General features: G+C 39.7%; 1 protein-coding gene across 14 annotated transcripts in view; it reads left to right on the top strand.

The window, feature by feature from the left end:
* Positions 1–23,147, top strand: part of dysf (dysferlin, limb girdle muscular dystrophy 2B (autosomal recessive)) — a 117,340-nt gene that overhangs the window by 44,453 nt on the left and 49,740 nt on the right. For 5 of the 14 annotated variants that reach the window (XR_007041440.1, XM_047386048.1, XM_047386050.1 and 2 more), the window contains 17 exons: positions 376–507; positions 751–917; positions 1,437–1,551; positions 1,631–1,736; positions 1,815–1,957; positions 3,668–3,841; positions 4,227–4,311; positions 4,417–4,494; positions 9,635–9,816; positions 9,985–10,125; positions 13,736–13,765; positions 13,884–13,919; positions 14,221–14,271; positions 14,872–14,973; positions 16,419–16,580; positions 19,879–20,053; positions 20,139–20,212. Coding sequence is in view for 13 of the 14 variants with exons in the window: in XM_047386048.1 (XP_047242004.1) it covers positions 376–507; positions 751–917; positions 1,437–1,551; positions 1,631–1,736; positions 1,815–1,957; positions 3,668–3,841; positions 4,227–4,311; positions 4,417–4,494; positions 9,635–9,816; positions 9,985–10,125; positions 13,736–13,765; positions 13,884–13,919; positions 14,221–14,271; positions 14,872–14,973; positions 16,419–16,580; positions 19,879–20,053; positions 20,139–20,212 (1,953 nt within the window). In the remaining variant the exon portion in view is untranslated. The remainder of the gene's footprint in view (positions 1–375; positions 508–750; positions 918–1,436; positions 1,552–1,630; positions 1,737–1,814; positions 1,958–3,667; positions 3,842–4,226; positions 4,312–4,416; positions 4,495–9,634; positions 9,817–9,984; positions 10,126–13,735; positions 13,766–13,883; positions 13,920–14,220; positions 14,272–14,871; positions 14,974–16,418; positions 16,581–19,878; positions 20,054–20,138; positions 20,213–23,147) is intronic. The other 9 variants (XM_047386054.1, XM_047386055.1, XM_047386058.1 and 6 more) reach the window with 2 other exon arrangements.

Below are 23,147 nucleotides of genomic sequence, written 5' to 3' on the forward strand. Positions count from 1 at the left end.
CACGTAAAGTTATCTGTTAGGATTCTACTGTATGTGAGTGGTGTCCAAACTTTTTGGCTTGACATCGTCAAGATGAAAGTAACCCACAGGCCGCAAAAATGAAACATTAAATATTTGCCTGATTCTTGTAGAAAAGGGACAACTAAATCATTGAAAAAAATGTAATTTTAAAGGAAAGGCGATTCTTTTGGGTTGATTGCTTTCTATTTTGGTCTAGAAAGAAGCTGCTGATAATCACCTTTGCTGGTGGGCTACATTAGCGCCATACTTGAATTGCAGTCAAGGGCCGCACACAATTATACAAAGTGTCATAAATGGCCGCACCTTAAACACCCTGGCTCTATGTGAAGGACTTGTCATGTTTCTGCTCTTCAGTACCCGCAGGGCAGTGGAGGGGAAGCAAAACTTCCTGGTCAGCTGAGGGTGAAGGTGTGGTTCGGATTGGCTGCGGATGCCAAACAATTCAACCAGTATGCTGAAGGAAAACTGTCTGTCTTTGCAGAGACGGTAAGAGACATGTCAAGATGTGAGACTTCAGTGAGAAACAGAAACACATTTTTACTGTAGATGTTGGAGAAAAAAGCTCTAATGGTGTACTGTGCCTAAGTCTGGTGGTCATTCCTTGTTTCTTTGTGTTTTGCTTCCATAGAACCATACTTTACTTTGAGGTTTTTAAGCGACATTGATTTATAATTCTCTCGAGTCTTGGTTTTCCAACTACAATCGAGGCCAATCTTTGATTATTTGCAGTACGAGAACCAGACCCGACTGGCTCTTGTAGGAAGCTGGGGAACAACGGGTTTGACTTACCCAAAGTTCAGCGATGTCACCGGGAGAGTGAAGCTGCCCAAGGAGAGCTTCAAACCCTCACCCGGATGGACCTGGTCTGGAGACTGGTTCATCAGCCCTGAGAGGACGTGAGTCTTTGTTTCTAAGTCATTCAGTCACTGCCTGTTTCAGAACCATTAGTGCATAAGACATCATTGCTGGGCCACCTGTTATTTTTAATATTTCTTCTCAGATATATGGTTGTGTTCAAAATAAAGTGGATAAACCTCAATAGTATACATTCCTCTAACAGCTTTTATTCCCATTCACAGCGATGCATTAGGAACACTGCACACTTTGCTCTAAATCAAAACATGAAGACAAATTTCTCAAATCCATTCTCACTCTACAGAAAAAAGTCACTAAAAATTAAAACATACATATTAAACACCAGGCTAAAACCAGGCGAGCAAACAGTGATTAAGTTAGTCTGTCCGATGTAATGTGAATTAAGCTCACACAAATGGAATAACACTTTTACAGTGTTTTAGGACAGAATTTGTTCCCTGCTAGATAGACTTAACATGGAGAGGATTAAGGGTAGGGTAGGCATACTTTTATGCAGATGATACAGTAATTTCTACCCCTGTAAATTTGGTTTCCCTCAGATTGCTGTTCGACGTGGATGCCGGTCACATGACCTTCACAGAGGAAGTGTTTGAGAACCACATGAGGTTACCGGGCGGACAGTGGATCGGCATGCCGGAGGGCTACACCGACGTGGTGCGTACCTGCAGGTGTTTCTCAACATGTAGGTTCATTTGCTTTCAGTAAAAACCAACAATCTGTCATTATGTGACAGAATGGGGAGAAAACGGTGCCGAAGGACGAGGTGGAGTGTCCTCCTGGGTGGTTGTGGGATGAGGTGGAGTGGAGTGAAGATCTCAACAGAGCTGTTGATGATCAAGGTGCTGAGAAAGTGAAAGATTCAACACCAGAGACAAAAACAAATTTCCAGCTCTATAAGTGGTTTGTTTTACCTTCAGGTTGGGAGTATGGCATCACCATTCCTCCGGACCGGCGTCCCAAGTCATGGGTTCCTGCAGAGAAGATGTACCATACCAACCGGAGGAGGCGATGGATACGGATGAGACGACGAGACCAGCAGAAGATGGAGGCTCTCAGGAAGGTAATGGGGGAGAAACCAGAACAGAACAGCATCTCTTGTTTCTAAAATAAAAAAATGAGCTTGTTTTAAATAGCTTGTAAAAGACATCACACTGATACGTTTGTAGTGCTTAATATGAAATGATTGCAACAAGCTGGAGTCATCATAAACTTTTTAATATCCAATTAAATTCAATTTAGTGTTTTTATATAGGGCCAATTCACAACACGTCGTCATGGCAACTAAATCCAATCATCCAGACAAATTTAAAGTAAATTACGTACATTCCAGTTTGATCCTAGTTATCAAACAATGCAGTAAAGTTCAGTTAATTATTCAAATTGAATAAAAACATTTTCAATCTAGGAGCAGGTTCAGCAACCTTTACCATTTAAGAGCCATTTTTGCCTTTGCTCCAACTAAATTAAATTTATCTACAGAGGCAGAACCTACCAGAACATCCAACAATGGATGTTTAAATGCCTACCATGTAGAGTTTGTTTGTTTCACAGTCAAATTAACTACAATTTTACTTTTATTAACTAGGCCCGATAGTAGTCATAGTTTGACAGTGCACATCTTTACCAAACTGCCATAACTTGCCTTTTCATAAGTACCTTTATATTTTAACCTATTGCTCAGTTTAGGTTATTAAGAGCTTTAGAGCTGCAGTTTGCAGACCCTTGATCTAAAGAAATCCATCGAGTCAGTGACTTGCAGCATTCACTCCTCCTGGTTGAGCATGATGGGACAATGGAGAGTGGGATTGTATCGTTGACTTTGCAGCAATCCCTTGTACTGAGCATGCATGTAGCGACAGTGGAAGGAAAACTCGTTTTCAACAGGAAGAAACCTCCAGCAGAACCAGGCTCAACTTGAGCGGCTATCTGCCACGACCGACTGGGGGTTTGAGAGAACAGAACAGAGGCAGAAAAAACATTTAACCATGTTTAACCCAAGCAGTTAAAATCGATCCAACATCGACTTCTAATATTTAGGGTTCAGAGTTTCTGTCTAAAAATGATGACGGTAGTGCTGTTAATTTGTTACTTTGTTAATTTTATTATCTGAAAACGTTTTTTTCCTCCCCGTTTTAATCACAGAAGATTGAGTCACAGCATCTGCAGGATTACATTGCTCTGTTGTGAGATGAAATTAGGCAATAGTGGCTAAAGGAAAGACTGGCTTATTTTCTGAAGGTGCTCAAAGTGTTCTCAAAAAAATCAACATGGAAATAAATCAATCTGAAAAGTGTGGCATGCATTTATAGCCTGCTTGCCTTTTTCTAATACCCCTAAATAAAATCAACTGAAAACAATTGCACAAGATTTTCTTTGTCATGTAGGAAACACAATGAAGTTTGTGGTTGTAACGTGAAAAAGCAAGGCGCTGTAGTGCTACTAAAAACATATTAAACATGTAAAAGTTTGATCAGTTAAAAATGCATTTAATTAAATGAAAAAAGGTATAATTAAATATACAAAAACTATTTTTTCCTCATTGTTGGTCCAGTTGTCATGATTTTGTACATGATTAGCTGAAATTCCCTCTTCTAAACACTAGATGGTGCTCTGGTAACACAGATCAGAAACTTCACCTTTGGCCTTGTGTCTGATTTTTAGTGGAGAATACAAAGTGGAGGAAAATGCGTGTTTAGGTCTTGTTCATGACGACGAATACAATCCCTTTCATTTCAATATTTTTAATTTCTGTTCATCTTTATTTCCACAGCAGCGGCCGGATGATGCAGACAGGGAGGGCTGGGAATACGCCTCGTTGTTCGGCTGGAACTTCCACCTGAAGCCCAGGAAGACGGACAGCTTCAGGAGGCGCAGGTGGAGGTGTCGCATGGAGCCGCTGGAGAAGACTGGACCGGCTGCCATCTTTGCTCTGGAATGTTCCCTGGTGAGGGGAACATAAATTTTCTGCACAAGGCATGGTGATGAAATAAAATATATACAATCTGCAGTTAAATCACATAGGCTGTGATTTCATTGATGTACATTTTTTGAATTACTTCCTTAAAATCATCTTCTGTTTCAAAGCAATGATGCTGGAGCTCTGTGCAGTACAGTCACGTTAATCCATATCAAAGAGCAGTTTTATTTGGACTTGACCTCTGGAGTTGGATTATATCTTGATTGTCCTAAATCACTGCCACAGTTGGGCAAACAGCAGAGCCTGTAGTCCTTCTTACAATCTTACAGTCCTATCATTTTAAGGGTTTCCTCAATGAAACTATAAAACGTTCTTTATTAAAGGTTGTTTTCCTCTTCTTTTTCTTCCGTAGAGCAGCATAGAGGACAAGCATGATGACAAGTCAGTCACCACCACATTTGGAGTCAACAGACCAACCATTTCCTGTTTCTTTGACCGTAGGACAACACCCACACTTCTTTGTTTTTGCTTTTCTTCCTTTTCTGGATCTCAGTCCAAATGTTCATGGACATTCTCTCAGCTGCAACTGCTTGTGCTTGCAGGCGGCACCCGCTACCACTTGCGTTGCTATATGTATCAAGCCAGAGACCTGCTGGCAATGGACAAAGACAGCTTCTCAGGTAAGGTGCAGTGAACTCTTCTGTCAGTTTTGACCAGTGCTGGTGGTTTGACGCCCTCTTGTGGCTAACTGGTGAACTCAACCTTTTTTTGGAATGTAGTAAATTATTGTCCTAAATAAAATTTAGTTGGACATTGGCAAATGATGAATTGTAGTGCACAATTTTCTTTTTAGGTAACACTCATTAAGGTTAGGCATTTTAAATTTGTCTGAAATGTTTTGGTCTGTTACACATTTTTTGTCTGTAAATGAAAATAAGAGAAAAATCTTAGATATTTTCAATTAGTCACAAATGTCACTAAGTTTGCTTTGAATGAAAACGTAACTCAATACTTCACAGCAGTAGTTTTATGAATTTCTTCTAATTTTCTTTTCCTATTCACATGGTTCTTATTCACCTGTATGGGCATTTATCTATTTAATGAACCATACTTCTTTTGTCTGGTAATTTATTTTACTGAAATAACATTTTTGGTTTCTTATAAATACAAATTCCTTTTTAGAAAATGCTATTAAAACAAACGATCAATTGTAGACATAAATCTATTAAAAACAGTAAAAGATTCATGTTTAGTTGTTTTTAGATCAGTTTAAGATCATAAAACAGATTTTAATTTTTTTTTACCAGAAAAAGATGTTTTATGTTTAATAATGAAGTTTATTCAATAGGCCCAGATATAATAAGAATATATCATTATTTCAAGCCAATTTCAAACCTGCATCACAGTGTTTATAGCCATGAATAATTCGCAACACCTGCCCTTAGAAGGGCCTTTAACAGTTAAATTAAAGTGAAACTTAACAGTAAGTACAGTAAAATACCCAGAAAGTGATATCAAATAATGTCTTCAAAACCATTGTACTACCACCATGTTTTACTGTGGTATAATGTTCTTTTTCTGAAATGCTGTTAGTTTTATACCAAACACCAAACACTTTGACTTTTGTCTCATTAGTACACACATTAGTACACAGAATATTTCTTGGAAATTATTAAAAAATTTTCCGATAAATGTGAGACTGGCTTTTTCTATTTGGCCTGGAGTGCTTTTCTCCTTGGAACTCATCCTTTTGGCCCAGTTTCCTATTGTTGAATCAAGATGAATTCTTTATAGCCCCGTAAATCCCTTCTGGAAATACTTTGGGATCACCCAGAATGAATAAAGAAGAAACTAATTTGTAGTTTTATAAATTATTTATAAACCAGGTGATGACTGGCAAAAAATGATGCGGCAAGGCTAGCAGCTAGCTAACCATGCCCACTAGCTAAGAATGGTAATTTTAGCTAGCTTAGAGCTATTAGCTGGCTTATCTCTTAGTTGATAGAAAGAAAAAAGTAAAGAAAATAGAACATCTAAAAGTTGCAACAATTCACAAATGAAGCCAGAAATATATTTTGCTTTATTTCGAGCCAGAAAGAGTTTAATTAGGGAAACATGCTTTAAAAATGTTGATTTTTATAAAACTACTCTCATTGTATTTAGAAGGGAGAAAACATTAGAATGAAATATTTTTTCATTTATTTAAAGAGGTCATGGAAACTACAGCTACGGTGTGTTAATCAGAGGCTCAGCACAGACTCACATGTAAAAACTGAGCGTTTATAAACAAAAGAATGACTGGGCGGCAGAGGGAGCGATGATTGATGGAAGGCTGCTCTAAAAACAGGGTCAGAAAGAGGGAACATCGAGCAACAGACTAATGACAAATCCCTATATCAGCCTTGTTAGCTCGATCTCACACACACATGAACAGTGTAATGGGTGATTAGTACTGATGGATGGGCTTCACTTGTGTTTTCATCTGGTGTTACATGTCACTTTGGTTAAAGATGATTAAAGGGTTTTCTGGTTTTCCTTTTTATTTGTCGCCTCTATTTGATGTGGTCGCCTTTCATCTTTGTTTTCTTGTTTTTTTCCATCGTCTCCATCTTCATCTATCATTTTTTGGTCTCTCTCCTGGCTTAAATCTGTCTTTTGTATCTTTTTGTTTTTATTCTTTCTTATTGTTTAAAGAAACAAAAATGTCAATTAAGCAAATACCATCCTTCATAGTCCTGCACCATAATTATGAAGCTGATGCCAAACATCCAAAGTTCAAATTATAAAACAGCCATCTGTAAATGGATTTTCTTGCTCATGGTGTCATTACTTCAAGGATATAGAAACAGTTATAATGATACGAGAGCAGTAAACAGGGATATGATACCACACAAAGTATGACACAGTACAATATGGTTCAATATGATATGATACGAAACAGTATGATACAGTATAATGATACATTAATTGATACAATATGATCATTATACAATAAGATATGATACAAAATGATTCTATATATTTTACGTTATACAAAATCATATGATACTGTAATATACAATATTACAAAATATGATATTATGCAATGTGATAGTAAAATAACATCATGTGATATAATGATGCTATATATGATTGTTGTTTCATTGTTGTTTAAGAGGTTTATTCCAAGCTAGTAGGAAAACAGATATAATAATAAAACAGAAATAATAATAATAATAAGTTGGATAGGAATGAGATGAGGAAAAACCTATTTACTCCCACCCCGCTTTCCAATTCCATAGTAAGTTATATAATTGCTGCCCTACAGTTTGGTAACTAATTCATAAAACATAAAACATCGCATATTACATCAATAATAATATACATATAGAAAAGAATCAACATGTGCAATATATAGTTATTAAAGCCACAATCTACAAATATACATTACAGACCCAGTCAGACACATTTCCTTGGGTCTTGCTTTAAATTGATGAATAAAACTAAAACCATCTGATGCAATACTATATTAGAAAATGCAATATGACACAATACAATATGTTACCAGAGGATACGGCGCAATGTTGCGATATACTGTAGGCTATATTTTTATGTGTTTGAATCGGTGTGTGAACCTCTATGGAGATGTTCTTCATTTTAAATCCTTTTATACCCAGGCTTTAACGTTTGTTTCAGTATTCAGTAATTAATTTTTTTTGTTTATGATTTTAAGTTTAGATCCATTCTTTATTTCTAAACATATATTCCCTTTTTAGAAACGTGTTTAGTCTTCTATATTAAAAACCACAATCTGTTCAATCATTTCTGTCACTTTCTCTCCCATTTTTTCCTCCTTATCCTTTCTCCCACTTTTCTTCGGCCTTTATTGTGTTTATGTACCTTTGTTGCTCCACCAGAGCACTGACTACCGCTGCTTCCCCTTTACACACTCACAAAAACACACAGAGATTTAGATAACCCCCCTGGGCTGTTTGCATTGCTGTTTATATGGCCTAATGGGCATTTGGGAACAGACGCTAATTGAACAGGTCACGATGGGTGGCGTTTCTGTACTCTGTGTGTGTGTGTGTGTGTGTGTGTGTGTGTCAGTGACAGGGTTAATTGAGGACTGGTGGGAAAATGCATCTTAGCTACTGTTTACTCTGATGCTAACGGCTCCACAGAGACTCGTTACTCAGCCTAAAACAACAAACTACCCGGTCCGTGTAACTGTATGTACATGTGGATTTTTTGCCACACACACTGGAGGTTGAGGGGATGATTGTGACCTGGAATAATAAACTACTCACAGCAGCGTTCCCAGCACTCCGTCCCCAGCTTGACATTCCCAAACTGCTGATGTCACTGCGACAAATGCCAGGATAGATTGGAAAAATCAGTTGCTATGCTTGTGAGAACCTTCCCTGAAATGCAAACACAAAGAGTTAAGAACAGCCTTATTGTTTTAGGTAAGTTTGGAAAAAAACTGGGCTTAAAGGGCCCCGAAAAAGGAATTTTGCTTAACTCTTTCACATTGTGCCACATTAAAATCATAGATTTGAATATTTTAATGGGATTTTATATGACAAACCAACAGAAAAGAAATGTACAATTGTGAACTGAAAGGAAAATGTGGATCATAATGTTTTTTAAATATTTAAAATTATATAATTCATTCATTTATATTCAGCCACCCAGAGTCAATACTTTTTAGAATCACTGGAGGACAACAGTTATCACTTCTTGTCCCAGTTTCTCAAGCAGATTTAGATCTCGACTTTGACTAGGCCATTTTACAAGTGAATTTGCTTTGGTCAAAGTCATTTCATTATATCTCTGGCTGTATGTTTATGGTTGTTTTCCTTTTGGAAGCTGAACCTCTGCCCCAAGTTTCAGGTCTTTTGTAGGTTTTCTTCCAGGCAAGGCAAGGCAAGTTCATTTCTATGGCACATTTCCGTTTCAAGACGATTCAAAGTGCTGTACATGAAAAAAGAAGAAAAAGAGATATAATAGGAAAAGTACATTACAGTGGCATAAAGGTGATTAAATAATTAACGAACACAAATAATTGAAGAGAATAAAAATGAATAATTAAAATAATAAGATGATGATAATAACCCCATCCATCTTCCATCAACTTTGATTAACCCTAAAGCTGAAATAAACACGATTCCACAGCATGATGCTGCCCCACCATGTTTAGGGTTTGTTCGGGGTGATGAGCAGTGTTAGTATTCTTCCACACAGCATTTTGCATGTAAGCCTAAAAGTTTAATTTCTGTCATATCTGACCATAGCATGTTTTTCCACGTGTCTTGTGTCTCCTAAACACACACCTCTTTTCCATAAAGGCCTGATTTGTAGAGTGTACTGCTAATAGTTTTTTCTCAACAGATTCTCCACTTGAGCTGTGGATCTCTACAGCTCCTCCAGAGGATATAAAATATCTTGACTGCTTCTCTTATTAATGCTCTCTCTCTCCACAACTCTCTCTGACCTGTCTGCTGTGTCCCTGGGTCTTCATAAGGCTGTTTGTTCACTTATGTTCTCTAACAAATCTCTGAGGCCTTCACACAGCATCTAGAGTTATTCAGAGATTAAGTTACATGTATGTGGACTCTGTTTACTAATTAAGTGACTTCTGAAGGTAGATGGTTGCACTGAATTTTATTTAGGGGTTTCAGGGTTATTTAGGGGCTTCAAGGGTACAAATTCATCTCACACTTTCATATTTTTAGTTGTAGAAAAGAAACCATGCATAAGTTTTTATTCCCGTTTAAATTATGCAATGCTTTCTGTTGTACAAAGTCTTGGATGAGATGAACATTGCTGTCTCTCCAGACCCCTACGCCATTGTGTCATTCCTCCATCAGTCTCAGAGGACGGTGACTGTCCGTAACACCCTCAATCCCACCTGGGATCAGACGCTTATCTTCTTCGAGGTGGAGGTTTTCGGAGACCCGGAGGCAATAACGGCCAATCCTCCCAATATTGTAGTGGAGCTTTATGATGAGGACTCATATGTGAGTATTTAAGCTCCTTACATCTGTCTGGTACCTCTTTATGTCTAAACATTTTTATGTTAGTTTAAACTTGGTCTGTCATCTAATCTCAGACTTTTAAGCTGAAACAACTAAATGTGAAATTCTGGAGTAAACTTTGAACATCTGTGTCATTTTATACTTTTTCAGGGAGCGGATGAGTTCATGGGCCGTTGTGTGTGCCGGCCCTCCCTGTCTCCGTCGCCCCGACTCATCTGGTTCCCGATTTACAGAGGGAGCTCGAGCGCTGGCGAGCTGCTGGCTGCCTTTGAGCTCATACGTAGAGAAAAGGTCAAAGGTTTCCCCAACAGCATCATCACCACTTTTTATTTTCTCGTCTTGGTATTTATATTCTCTTTCCAAATTTTTAATTATACTCGTACTCGTAGTCTTCCGCTTATCTGGGACTGGGTCGCGGGGGCAGCACACTTAGCAGAGACACCCAGACGTCCCTCTCCCCAGACCTCCTTCAGCTCCAGCTGAGAGACATAGTCCCTCCAGCGTGTCCTGGGCCGTCCCTTGGGCCTCCTCCTGGTGGGACGTGTCTGGAACACCTCCCGAGGAAGGCATCCAGGAGGCATCTGGTATAGATGTCCGAGCCACCTCAACTGGCTCCTCTCGATGTGGAGGAGCAGCGGCTCTACTCCGAGACCCTCCAATGGCCAAGCTCCTCACCCTATCTCTAAGGGAGTGCCTGGCCACCCTATGGAGGAAGTTCATTTCAGCCGCTTGTATCCGGGATCTCGTTCTTTCGGTCATGACCCAAAGTTCATGGCCATAGGTGAAGGTAGGAACGTAGACCGACCGGTAAATCGAGAGCTTCGCTTTTCGGCTCAGCTCTCTCTTCACCACAACGGACCGGCACAGCGCCCCCATTACTGTGGCAGCCGCACCGATCCGTCTGTCAATCTCCCGCTCCATTCTTCCCTCACTCGTGAACAAGACCCCGAGATACTTAAACTCCTCCACTTGAGGCAGGATCTCCCCTCCAACCTGAAGAGGACAAGCCACCCTTTTCCAGTCGAGAACCATGGCCTCTGACTTGGAGGAGCTGATCCTCATCCCAACTGCTTCACACTCGGCTGCGAACCGCCCCAGCTCATGCTGTAGGTCTTGGCTAGAGGGGGCCAGCAGGACCACGTCATCTGCAAAAAGAATAGACGAAATCCTCTGGTCCCCAAACCAAACCCCCTCCGGCCCTTGGCTGCGCTTAGAAATCCTGTCCATAAAAGTTATGAACAGGACCGGTGACAAAGGGCAGCCCTGCCGGAGTCCAACATGAACCGGGAACAGGTCCGACTTAGTGCCGGCAATGCGAACCAAACTCCTGCTCCGCTTGTACAGAGACCGGATGGCCCCTAATAAAGGGCCCCCGATTCCATACTCCTGGAGCACCCCCCACAGGGCATCATGAGGGACACAGTCGAATGCTTTCTCCAGGTCCACAAAACACATGTGAACCGGTTGGGCAAACTCCCATAAACCCTCGAGTACCCTATAGAGAGTATAGAGCTGGTCCAGTGTTCCACGGCTGGGACAAAAACCACACGGTTCCTCCTGAAGCCGAGGTTCGACTATCGGTCAGACTCTCCTCTCCAATACCCTGGCGTAGGTCTTACCAGGGAGGCTGAGGAGTGTGATCCCCCTGTAGTTGGAACACACCCTATGGTCACCCTTCTTATGAAAGGGGACCAATACTCCAGTCTGCCAGTCCAGAGGCACTGTCCCCGTCCGCCACACAATGTTGAAGAGGCGTGTCAACCATGACAGCCCCACAACATTCAGAGACTTGAGGTACTCAGGGCGGATCTCATCCACCCCTGAAGCCTTGCCACCGCGGAGCTTTTTAACCACCTCGGTGACTTCAGCCTGGGTGATGAAAGAGTCCAACCCCGAGTCCCCAGCCTCTGTTTCCACCACGGAAGGCGTGATGGCAGGATTGAGGAGATCCTCGAAGAACTCCTTCCACCAGCCGATAATGTCCCCAGTCGAGGTCAGCAGCTCCCCACCCCCACTGTAAACAGTGTTGGCAAAGCACTGCTTCCCCCTCCTGAGGCGCCGGATGGTTTGCCAGAATCGCTTCGAGGCCAACCGGTAGTCCTTCTCCATGGACTCACCGAACTCCTCCCAGGCCCGAGTTTTTGCCTCTGCCACAGCCCGGGCCGCGGCACACTTGGCCTCATGGTACCCGTCAGCAGCCTCAGGAGCCCCACAAACCAACCACATCCGATAGGACTCCTTCTTCAGCTTGACACTGCCAGTGTCCACCACCGGTTTTGTGGATTGCCGCCGCGACAGGCACCTCAGACCTTACGGCCGCAGCTACAGGCAGCAGCATCGACAATAGATGCGGAGAACATGGTCCACTCAGATTCTATGTCACCAACATCCCCTGGAATCTGGTCAAAGCTCTCCCGGAGGTGGGAGTTGAATACATCCCTGGCCAAGGGCTCTGCCAGGCATTCCCAGCAGACCCTCACTATGCGCTCGGGCCTGCCAAGTCTGACCGGCTTTCTTCTCCTCCAGCGTATCCAACTCACCACCAGGCGGTGATCAGTGGACAGCTCAGCCCCTCTCTTCACCCGAGTGTCCAAAACATGCGACCGAAGGTCTGATGATACGAAAAACAAAGTCGATCATTGACCTCCTGCCTAGGGTGTCCTGATGCCAAGTGCACTGATGGACACCCTTATGTTTGAACATGGTGTTCATTATGGACAATCCGTGACTAGCACAGAAGTCCAATAACAAAACACCACTCGGATTCAGATCGGGGAGGCCATTCCTCTCGATCACGCCTCTCCAGGTGTCACTGTCGTTCCCCACGTGGGCATTGAAGTCCCCCAGCAGAATAATGGAGTCCCCAGGAGGTGCACTATCCAGCAGCCCTGACAGGGACGCCAAGATAATTAATTATATTATATGTTTTATAAAATATGGAAATATGATGATAAGATCTGATTTTGATATAAATACGTAAGTAGTAGTAGAGTGATTTAAAACATCTTGCATCAAACAGAGGTGTGTCTAACCTCTTTATCTCTTGTTGAATGTTGCATTTTAAAAATTGTGATCAAAGAGTTTTCTTCATGTTTAGAAACTCTATAAGTGTGGGAAATTCAAACCTGATTTCTGAACGTCTGAACAACGTGGAGTTGTTGCTGAAAAATAATGCAACATATAAACAACCATGCAGTGACCTCAGAACCACTATATTTACCACAGGTTCTGTTGGCACCCCTGGTAAAGATGTGCAAAAAGTTTTCAAATAAATGTGTCTGTTATTGCAATTGCATAATCTCACACTGAGCACTTTAGAAAATTCCTAACTTTTATTTGAATACATATATTTTGTGTGCAAATTTTTTTTTAAAGAAAACATTAATAATAATTCCAGAAATTAAGATGATATTTTTCTTCGGGAAGGGGGGGGGGGGGAGATATTGATAAAGATTTTGATATTTTCAGACACTTGGAAAATCAGGAGAACATGCTTATCTTTACCAAGGTTAAAATAAATGTGGAGGGCACTGATTAATTGTGATCTTCACATATTACATTTGGCATTTGTAAGTTTATCAGTGTGTGCAGAACAAATATTTTTGTTTGAACAAAATTAATAAATTTTTTTGGTCTAAGGTTGGGGTTTTTCTTTTATTCAACACCTACATGCTCCACCTAGTGGAGAATATATATGATTACAACAAGTGTTTTGCAGTTACTGAGGGATCCTGTCCATAATATCAGTGAGTGGATAGAAAGGTTAGAGATCAGCGTTCAACTAGTCTCCTTGAGAGTAAAAACTACAACGCAAACAGGAACTCAGGTGTAATCATGGACTGAAACTGGACTTTTACCAGTAGTACACTTTCTAATATATCATTTCATTTTGTTTCCACAGCCAGCAGTTCACCACCTTCCAGGACTAGAGGTCAGTTTATCTGAAGAACATCGTCTTTAAATAAAAAAAAACACACTATCAATTTACTTCGCTTTATTTACATATTTGCCATTTTATTTTTAAATGTTTATACATTGAAATCCAACAGGGTGATGTCGTCAGTTCAACGCATGTACTGGACGAGGTAAAACCACACTGAAGAAATAATATGACACATTTTGCTCTTAATTGAATCAAAAATTAAAATAAAAGATGAGAATAGGCTAGAAAAGAAAAGAAGACTAAAAAGACAAAAATATGAATTTAGTATCGAACATAAGAGCCCTGAGTGAATGTAAAAAGTGAGTCAAGGGTCGTAGTTGAAAAACATTTGCCCCCTCTTAATTTAAATAACTTTGTTTAAATAACATTGTAATTAAATAAAAAAAACTATTTTAATGTTTATTTCTTTATATTTTACTCTTTGCTTCTTTTCTTCACTTTTGATCCCTCAGCTGATGTTTCCAGGATTCCTTTCTGAAAACCTGCAGCAATGGGTACAATTTTAAAACATATGTGTGAAGCATCCAACCCATCTATGGTCATCCTGGTTCATGTCTTTATTTCTACATATAACCCAGCTGTACAACCAGTCATGCAAGCTTGCTCTTTGTTCTCAGTTAATGTATTTTTCTTTAACTAACTTGTTTTGTTGTTACATTTATTTACAGAGATATATGGAAGCTTAAAGAGGATGTGTTAACATTCTTGCAAATATGTTTTCTTGCACATATGTTTTCAAAAAAATGTGAATATGCTCTAGATTTTTATTTTGACCAAAAAGAAACATTACACACAAGTTGTCTTTATGCTTCCACTGTCCTGTAAATAGATATCCTGTGAGGTTTATAGAGGTTTATTTGAAAAGAAATGAATTTTTTGAATCAAAATGCATACTCTTGAGTGTTTGTAACCTAATGTCTGACATGCTTCAACTAAACCTTGTCATTTAAACATTTCTTCATGTTGGTTGTGAAAAACCCCAGCAGCATCTGCATTGTTGTGAACAGCATGACTGACTGTGTGATGTACTTCATAGTCGTACACAGTAGATGTTCGGTCTCTGATCCACTGCTGTTCTCTGTTCCTACTGGCAGCCTGACGAGTCAGACCTTCCCTATCCGCCTCCTCAGAGAGAGACCAATGTCTTCATGGTTCCTCAAGGGATCAAACCCACTCTGCAAAGAACTGCCATCGAGGTACAACAGTGTTAAACAACGACTAATGCCATTAGCATGTTGTTTTTTGGTTCAAAAAATAACAATTATACACTAAGAGAGTAAGATATTTGATTGTTTTTTGTGTTTTTTTTGTTATTGGAGTGATGGTCAAGCAAGATTAGGTAATTAAAAGACATTAAGCTGTCTGTTAAACTGTGAAAAGGCTTTTGATCTGGGGTCATGTGGAATAAAATTTAGCAGTCAATATCTTTTTTGTTTTTTTGTTTTTTTGCCACTAGTGGCCTTTATTTGTTAGTAGCTGGACAGGAGGTAGGGCAGAGAGAGAAGAGAAAGACATGCACTACATGGCCTGGGGCTGTGAATCGAACCCAGGACAGCTGCATTGAGGATTGAAGCCTCAGGTTTTGATGCGCCTGATCCAACACTGAGCCACGTGACGCCCCAGCAGGCAATGTCTTAACACCAGTCGACAGCAGCCAATGATTTAAGCTCATACAAACACAGGGAGAAATTGTCACGAAGAGGTCAGCATCAAGTTTACAGCTAATCAGTTTGGGTAAAAGCCCCTCAGAGTGACGCTATTAGCTATTTAGTCTCATTTCAGATCATAGTTCTGCAATTAACATGCACATTACTGATTACTTCATCCTTTTACATACAAGATTACAAGCCCCATGTACTTTCAGAGCACGCAGCTGAGACTGTCAAACCAGAAGGATTATGGCTTACAACTCACAGCATTCATAGAGCACTGTGTAATAGGTGTGGGGGATAATGAGAGTTAGGCTAACTGCTAAACTATCTCAAGGTTACAGCTACTCAAAGTTTAGCTGCTATTCAGAGTCAGGTTGGCTGCTAATCAGAGTCAATCTAACAGCTAATGAGACTCAGACTAACATCTAAACAGTGTCAAGGTACAGCTACTCAAAGCTGAACTAACTAGCTAACAGATACTCAGAGTCAAAAAAGTTTTTATAATCATGCTAGCATGCCAGATGTTTTCAATATGGGTTGTTATTAGTGTTATTTAATAGAGGCATATTTTGATGAATACTTGAGGCTGTCAATGTGTTTTGCCTATTGGAGTAAACCAAAGAGCTACTCAGAGCTTTGACCTTTCAAAAGTAAACTTTCACATTCTCAATCATAATGGAGTAATCTAAAAAATTACAATATTTTTAAATATACCTGAAAGAGAAGTTTTGAGTTTGCTGTGAATACAGGATTTTTAAAAATTTTTTTATTTCTCCTGAACGTTTTTAAACTGACTCTCTCTAATTGCTGTCAGATGTAGGAAAGGCACTGAATACTCTAGCTTTTTCACACAAACCCACAAAAAACCAAATGAGTCCATAAAAGCTCCAACCCATTTCTAACTAATAGTGTTGGTTTGTGCTATAATTGACTGTATGGCCTGCGTAAAAATATAAAGACATGCTTCTACTCTTGTCTCCCCGTGATAGATCTTGGCGTGGGGCGTTCGAAACCTTAAGAGCTTCCAGCTGTCCAGCGTTACGTCTCCGAGCCTGCAGGTGGAGTGTGGAGGCACCATGGTGCAGAGCTGCGTCATCCGCAGTGTGAAGAAGAAGCCAAACTTTGACGTCAATACGCTCATCCTTGATGTGGTGAGAGGACGGGGACAGACCCAACCATACACAAACACTGAGTGTAATCAGAGCCCAGACCCACTGCTTTCATGGTTAATGAGACCTCTGCTGTGATGTGGTGTGTTTTAGTCATTTATCTTCATCAGCAAAGCCACAATAATGGCACCAGAGGGAAGGACTATATGTTTCCCTCCCTTTTTCCATGGAAAGTTCAAATGTTTTAGTAGAAAAGTAAAAGCTGCAGCCTGAGATGTTTCCAGCTCTGCTGCAGAACTGTTTTAACTTCATAAAGTTTCTGCAGATGTAGAGTGGGGGACGTTCCAGTGGCTACCAACATGTACGGTAGATTAATATACAACATAAATATAGGGTGGAGAGTTTTGTCATGCATGCTGTGGAGGTTCAGATACTTGCCAGATGCTTTGAAACTGGATGCAGCTGCAAAATAAAGTTCCTTGTGATAAAACAGACATTACACAAGTATTTGAGTAAATCAAAACAGATATAAAGGTTTTTGCATTTTTTTTAAACAGGTGTAAAAAGTTTGACCCGCGACCGACAGATCCGGAAGAACCAGAGTTAGACACATTGCTAAACCAAAGCCAAGATACCTAAGATTGCTTTAAACCTAATCCTGAAGGGGTATGAATAACTTTGGTCTTAAATGTGTACATTCTGCAGGCTTTGCTGAATAGAAAAAAAGTATGTTTTATAGCAATGGGAGATAAACTGAGGAATATTAAATAAAGAAGTATTTATGCATTAATTTAGCATGTTGTGAATAAAATATCTGACCGTAATTTAAGTCAAAACGTTTTAATTTAAGATCTAAACTGAACATTCTGCTGGAAAGTATTAAGACATTCTGAAACATAAGTTGCAATTCTTTAAAAACTGTAAAAGCTCATTTCAGTTAGCTAATGTCCAACTTTCTGTGGCTGGTTTGAATTTTGACTAATGAACTATAGAGCTCCAATGAGGATTCAGATGTTTTGCTTTCCCCAAAATTCCACTAAAATTCAAAAATATTCCAATGTTTTCTGTAATTCTCATTACTATTAAATCAACTTATATGGCTGACAAAAGTCCTGGTGCACAATTGAGCCACATGTGCCGATGTTTTCTAATGAATTTCCAACACTGTGGAAGGAGTAGAAAACCACAAATCTTGACAGAAATAATAAGAAGAAATGGACTGAAGAGTAACAAGTGTGCTTCAATGCTTTTGCACAGGCACCCTATAAAAATGAACAAAACTGTGATCCAGATTTAATCCCTACTTTCTCCTGCATGAAATGTCGAACTCGTAGACTTTGTTCCAAAATATTCTTGAGAGTTTAACGATATTAAAGTCTAAAGCTCTGTGTTTTATTATGACAGCTTAAACTAGGGTATGGAAATTATCACAAATTTTTCCCCCTCAGACACAGATCCAGCTCATGCTGTTTAATGTTAACACGATTAAGGCCCTGCGTTTGACCACCACAAGGGTATGACAGCCTGAACTGGACAGTGGAAACCTGCACATATTTTTCTCCCTTAAATTCAGCCCCTGAACTGAGTGCATGCATTCACTGTTAACAATATTAGGGTTTAAAGTTGACTGCATACGTGTTTTCTTATGCCACAGGGGCAGAGGAAAATGCCACATGCATATTTTCCTTAAATACAACTCTTTGAAGAGTTAAACCATATCTCTAACTCTCTCAATTTAATGTGTTTCTTTAGCATCAGTAGACTTACTGAAGCCTCTTCAAAGCCAAAAAAAGGTCAAAAGACTTACATCAACTGACTAATTTTTAGGTGCTAACATAAAATGTGGCTCCTGAGGCTTTTTTAAAGTGACATCGAGTGAAACCTCACCTCAGTAAATGTCAGAGAAGATAATGAAACATCATCTTGTAGTGCACCTTTGAAGAAAACCATTGCATGAATTATTATCTATAACTGACTGTGGCTGAGGTGCCTGTGTCACAGGTTGTACACAAGCCACATCTTTTGAAGATGTCCCACTCACACATAACTTGTGTACCCTAGTTCATTTGGATTAAATGTTAATCATTTCACATGCATAACAAGCCTAAAAAATGCAATTACAAAAAGAGCTGCACACAACCAGCTGTATAGTGACTTTGTTGACCCTCGCCACTGAAATTGTTGATAAAATTTATGTCATAATGGTTTAGAGGGTTGAGCGTATTTCATAACTACAATTTTAATTAGAATAGTCTAATATTTCAGAGACCTTGATGATAGAGTTGTTTTTGTTTATGGCGGCAGTACATAACCCAGCCTAATACATAATACAGCGATTTGTGGTACTATGGGGTACCTCCAGTGTATTCTATGTGCAGGGTATTGATGTCGTATCTACTTACAAGGTACTTAGGAGTGTATCTACAGACTACTGCCCCTTTTCTACTGGCTCGATTTGACCCGACTCCACTCCACTCAAGTGTTTCCATTTCTGTTTTTTCCCTGCTGGTACCTAGTTTTTTGGTCCCTGCTCCTGAGCAGGTATTGTCAGGGCTGAGTCAGGACTACAGTTAATAAAACTCAAGAGCAACTACAATACTATTAAGGACCACAGTGGCCAGAGTGGGTCATATTCAAATATAATTTTTATTTTTACAAATTTTAAATCATGCCTGAAGGCTGGAAAAAAAAGAAAAAGGACACATCAGCATTCGGTAGGCGGGTCACTGTATTTATTAACATCCTAAACCAGCTGATCGCACATAAAATCAGCTGTTCAGATGCACAAAATTTCCCCCAAAACACACAAAATAATACTACATTGAAACAGCGTGTTTGGTTTGGAAATTTATTGATGGTCCTTAAGCGAACCACCGTCTGCAGGAGGAGAGAGCAGGCAGAGAGCAGCTGCCTGTAATAATACTGCTTTCATTGGATCAAACAGGAGAAACCCAGTAAATCCGCAGAGCACAAATATCTAATATCCAACCTAAAAATAACTTCCACGGTCAAAAGTCTACAGTTTTGTGCTTTAAAGTCCCTGTTCTTGTTATTGCCATGGCTGAGACAAAAACTTCCTCATAAATTATAACTTCTTCAGGCAACTCAGCAGCTTTACAATCCAGACAGCAGCGTCTCTCCTCTCCGCTTCTCCTGCCAAACATCCCTCTCATTAGAACCCCTGAGCCTTATTTTATAAGTTTGGCTGGGCTGTGGTCCAAATAATTATCCCAGAGTATGCTGCTTTATGCTGATGATCTTGTATTTTCTTTTTCTATCTTACTTTTCTAATTATAAAATAAACATTTTTTAAAGTCTCTCGCTCACTCCCTGTCAACAGCGACTTCCCCGTGAGGAGCTCTACATGCCACCTATTATAATCAAAGTCATTGACAACCGTCAGTTTGGGAGGAAGCCAGTGGTCGGTCAGTGCACCATCCGGTCGCTCGAGGAGTACCGACGCACAGAAGGGGAGGAGCGAGCAGAGGAGGAGGAGGAAGAGGACGGATGGAGACGTAAGAAGGACCTTAGTCAGTACAAACAAAAATACAAACTGCAGATCTATGATAAAAATGTCCATTTGTGCGTTTCTGTATCAAGGTGAGACACCCACATTAACCTCTGGGGAAGTCTTCATTGACATTGATGATCAGGAGCCGCTTGTTCCTGACCAGGTAAAACCAGTCTGTCTGCATTATTAGTCAATTATAGGAGAAATCATCATAAAGGAAGGCACCCTCTGCCTTTGTGCAGCATGTACCTGCATAACACATTTATGAAATGAATCAGTGAATTTATCTGTAATTTAAATGAATAACTTCTCTAACAATTTTGGCCTGCTAAAAATGTTCATTTTCCATTCTATCAGTTTGGGAAAAAACAACCAGTAGCTTGTTTGAATGGCAGGCACAGGAGCAGCAGGGAAAACAGCGTGGGAGAAACATGTAGCAGGCAAGATGTAAAAACTGGAACTTCATGAGACAGTCAGCAGGACATTGTACACATTCATATAAGAACATTGGTATTCAGGTATTAATAAAAATCCATATTCAAATGTGTTTGCGTAAAGCGATTATACTGTAATGTGCCCATCAATATTGTCAACGCCTTTAAACACTAATTTGCTGGGGTCTAAAAGCTATTAGATTTTCTACCATACACCTCTAAAACACTCTGAAACGTCCACACAACCTTTTTAAAATTCCAGGTTCGTTTTATAAAAAAATGAGACACAACTTACCAAGTATTGGAAAAAGCTATGTAGAATTAATTAGGGGTAAAGGATTTGAAGATAATGGGGTTCAACATAGAAAACCATTGGTTTGGCCCTCTGAAAGAGCACTGAGGGAACATCTAGACTCAGCAGATCAGTGGAGGATTTCTGGTTTCGTGTAAAAAGATTTAAAGCTCGTGATTCAGAACTTCCTTAACATTTTTCTCCTCGTTCCCCTGTTTCTCTTTCTCTAGTGGACAGGCTTTAGTTTCCCCTTCCATTTATCTATTCCCAAATCATCCCTTCTTTCCCCTTATTCATGGATTTTGCCTCTTTTCATGATACAACCACAAACTTCAATATATTTTACGGAAATTTGAAGTGATGGGCCAACACAAAGCAATTCATAACTGAAGTGGAAGGACGGTTATACATGTTTTTTAGCATTTTGTAAATTTAGAGACTAAAATGTTTGCCTGTTCTTCTTCTGCAAAATAGCTCAAACTCATTGAGATTGGATAGAGAGTGTCTGAAAATCTGTTTTCAAGTCTTGCCACTGATTCCCAAATCAAATTGTCTTGACTTTGACTAGGCCATTCCACAACATGAATATTGTTTTATCTAAACCAGGGGTCTGCAACTTCAGTCCACAAGTGCCACTGTCCTGCAACTTTTGGATGCATCCCCGCTCCAACACACCTGAATCAAAAGGCTGAATTACTACCTTGGCATCCTATTATTATGTTCTATGTGTCTGTCTTATTTTATTGTTATAATTTCCTTTACATGTTAAAGTAATCCTCCTCAACTGAATATAACAAATTGACAGTTTACATAATCTTTTCCTTCCTTTGTTGTCATTTACCAAGCATTCGTCTCCCTGCAATCCCTCCTTCATTTCTAAGACCTCCCTGGGGGGTTTTAATTTCTCTATCCACCTCTTTCTGTCCAATCCAGCTTCACATGTTTTTCCCGCTTCACTTTCCATCACATCAGGACACTTTGCATGAACCTAAATTCATTTCCTGGGCATTAAATTTATTAAATTTATGCTGAAATAACGTTCAGGATTGCGAGGAACGTTTCAACACTGACCTATTTCACGCCTCAAACCGCACATTTTCCATTCTCTTCCATTACGTTTGTCTCATTGCGTTGAAGTGGGAGTAGCAGGTTTTAATGTGTGCCAACATGGGAGGCCCAGAAATGCACAGCATGAGCTAAGAAGCATAAATCACTCTTTGCGTGTCTGAGGGTTCATAGAGTCTAAGCAGGGTGTTGAAATCAGTGTACACTCCCTGACATTAACGCCCTTGTCCAGTTAAAGCGCCCCAACATCCAAACAACGGACACAATAAGAGCGACTCAACCAGACAATAAATCTGCGGTTCTTGCTGAATGTTCCTCATGCCAGCTGATTCTAACTGGAGGAAGATTTAGAAATCTGTAAACAGCTGGTCAGCAACCTCAGTAATAAGCAGCATTGTTTTTCAACCTGTGCATAAAGGCAAACAGGGACAGCCGTTTTTCTGCTGTCGTAAACACATTTGTAGCATTTGACATGTTTCCACCTGATGTCAATTCATTCATTCATCACCTGTTGGAGTCCTTACAGACTCGGAAACCTACAGCGTGTTTTCTACTTGTCCAGATCCTCCTGAAAGAGTCACTTCAGCAGGTGAAAACCAACGATAACAGAAAAAAATCACTCCTCTGCCGCACTTCTTAGTAAACTATATACAGTTTCATTGGAGAGCTCTAATTTGCATAATCATAAAATACAATTAAAACAAACAAAAGTGGATCCATGTACTTCAGCCTAACAACACAACAAAATACACAAAAAAAATCAATAATTACCACAAGTCAAAGAACAAGGCAGATGTAAACAGAATCTACAAGCCCTGCTACATTCTCATTCTTAACTCTAATCCAAAGCAGGAAAAGAAGGTAAGTTTAAGTTGAAATCTGAATAAATTCAAACTCTGAATGTTAATATGCGAAAAAATTAACTTTTCCACAGGTTTGAAGTATTCTCGTTAAACAAAGTGCTCTGAAATGTGTTTGGGTGTGAAAGATAACAGTATGTGGTTTATCTGAAAAACAGAAATATTTATCATTTTTTACTTTCATTAATCTAGACGTTTCTGGTTTTAAGTAGATGCTTACATACACTCTATAGAAAGACAAAGGCAGACTTAACGTTTCCTGTTTTAGGTCTATTAAAATGACTAAACTTCTTATCGAAATGCCAAATAATGCTGCCAACCTTTAGAAATGTAAACACTAAGATGTCATGGATTTGTAAGCTTCTCATTGTTCAATTCACAACATTTCTGTTAGATGGAGGCAACGCCTCAAACACACTGCTTCGTTGTGTGGCATCATGGAAAAAT

Source organism: Girardinichthys multiradiatus, chromosome 14, assembly GCF_021462225.1.
Source record: "Girardinichthys multiradiatus isolate DD_20200921_A chromosome 14, DD_fGirMul_XY1, whole genome shotgun sequence".
Lineage (NCBI taxonomy): Eukaryota > Metazoa > Chordata > Actinopteri > Cyprinodontiformes > Goodeidae > Girardinichthys > Girardinichthys multiradiatus.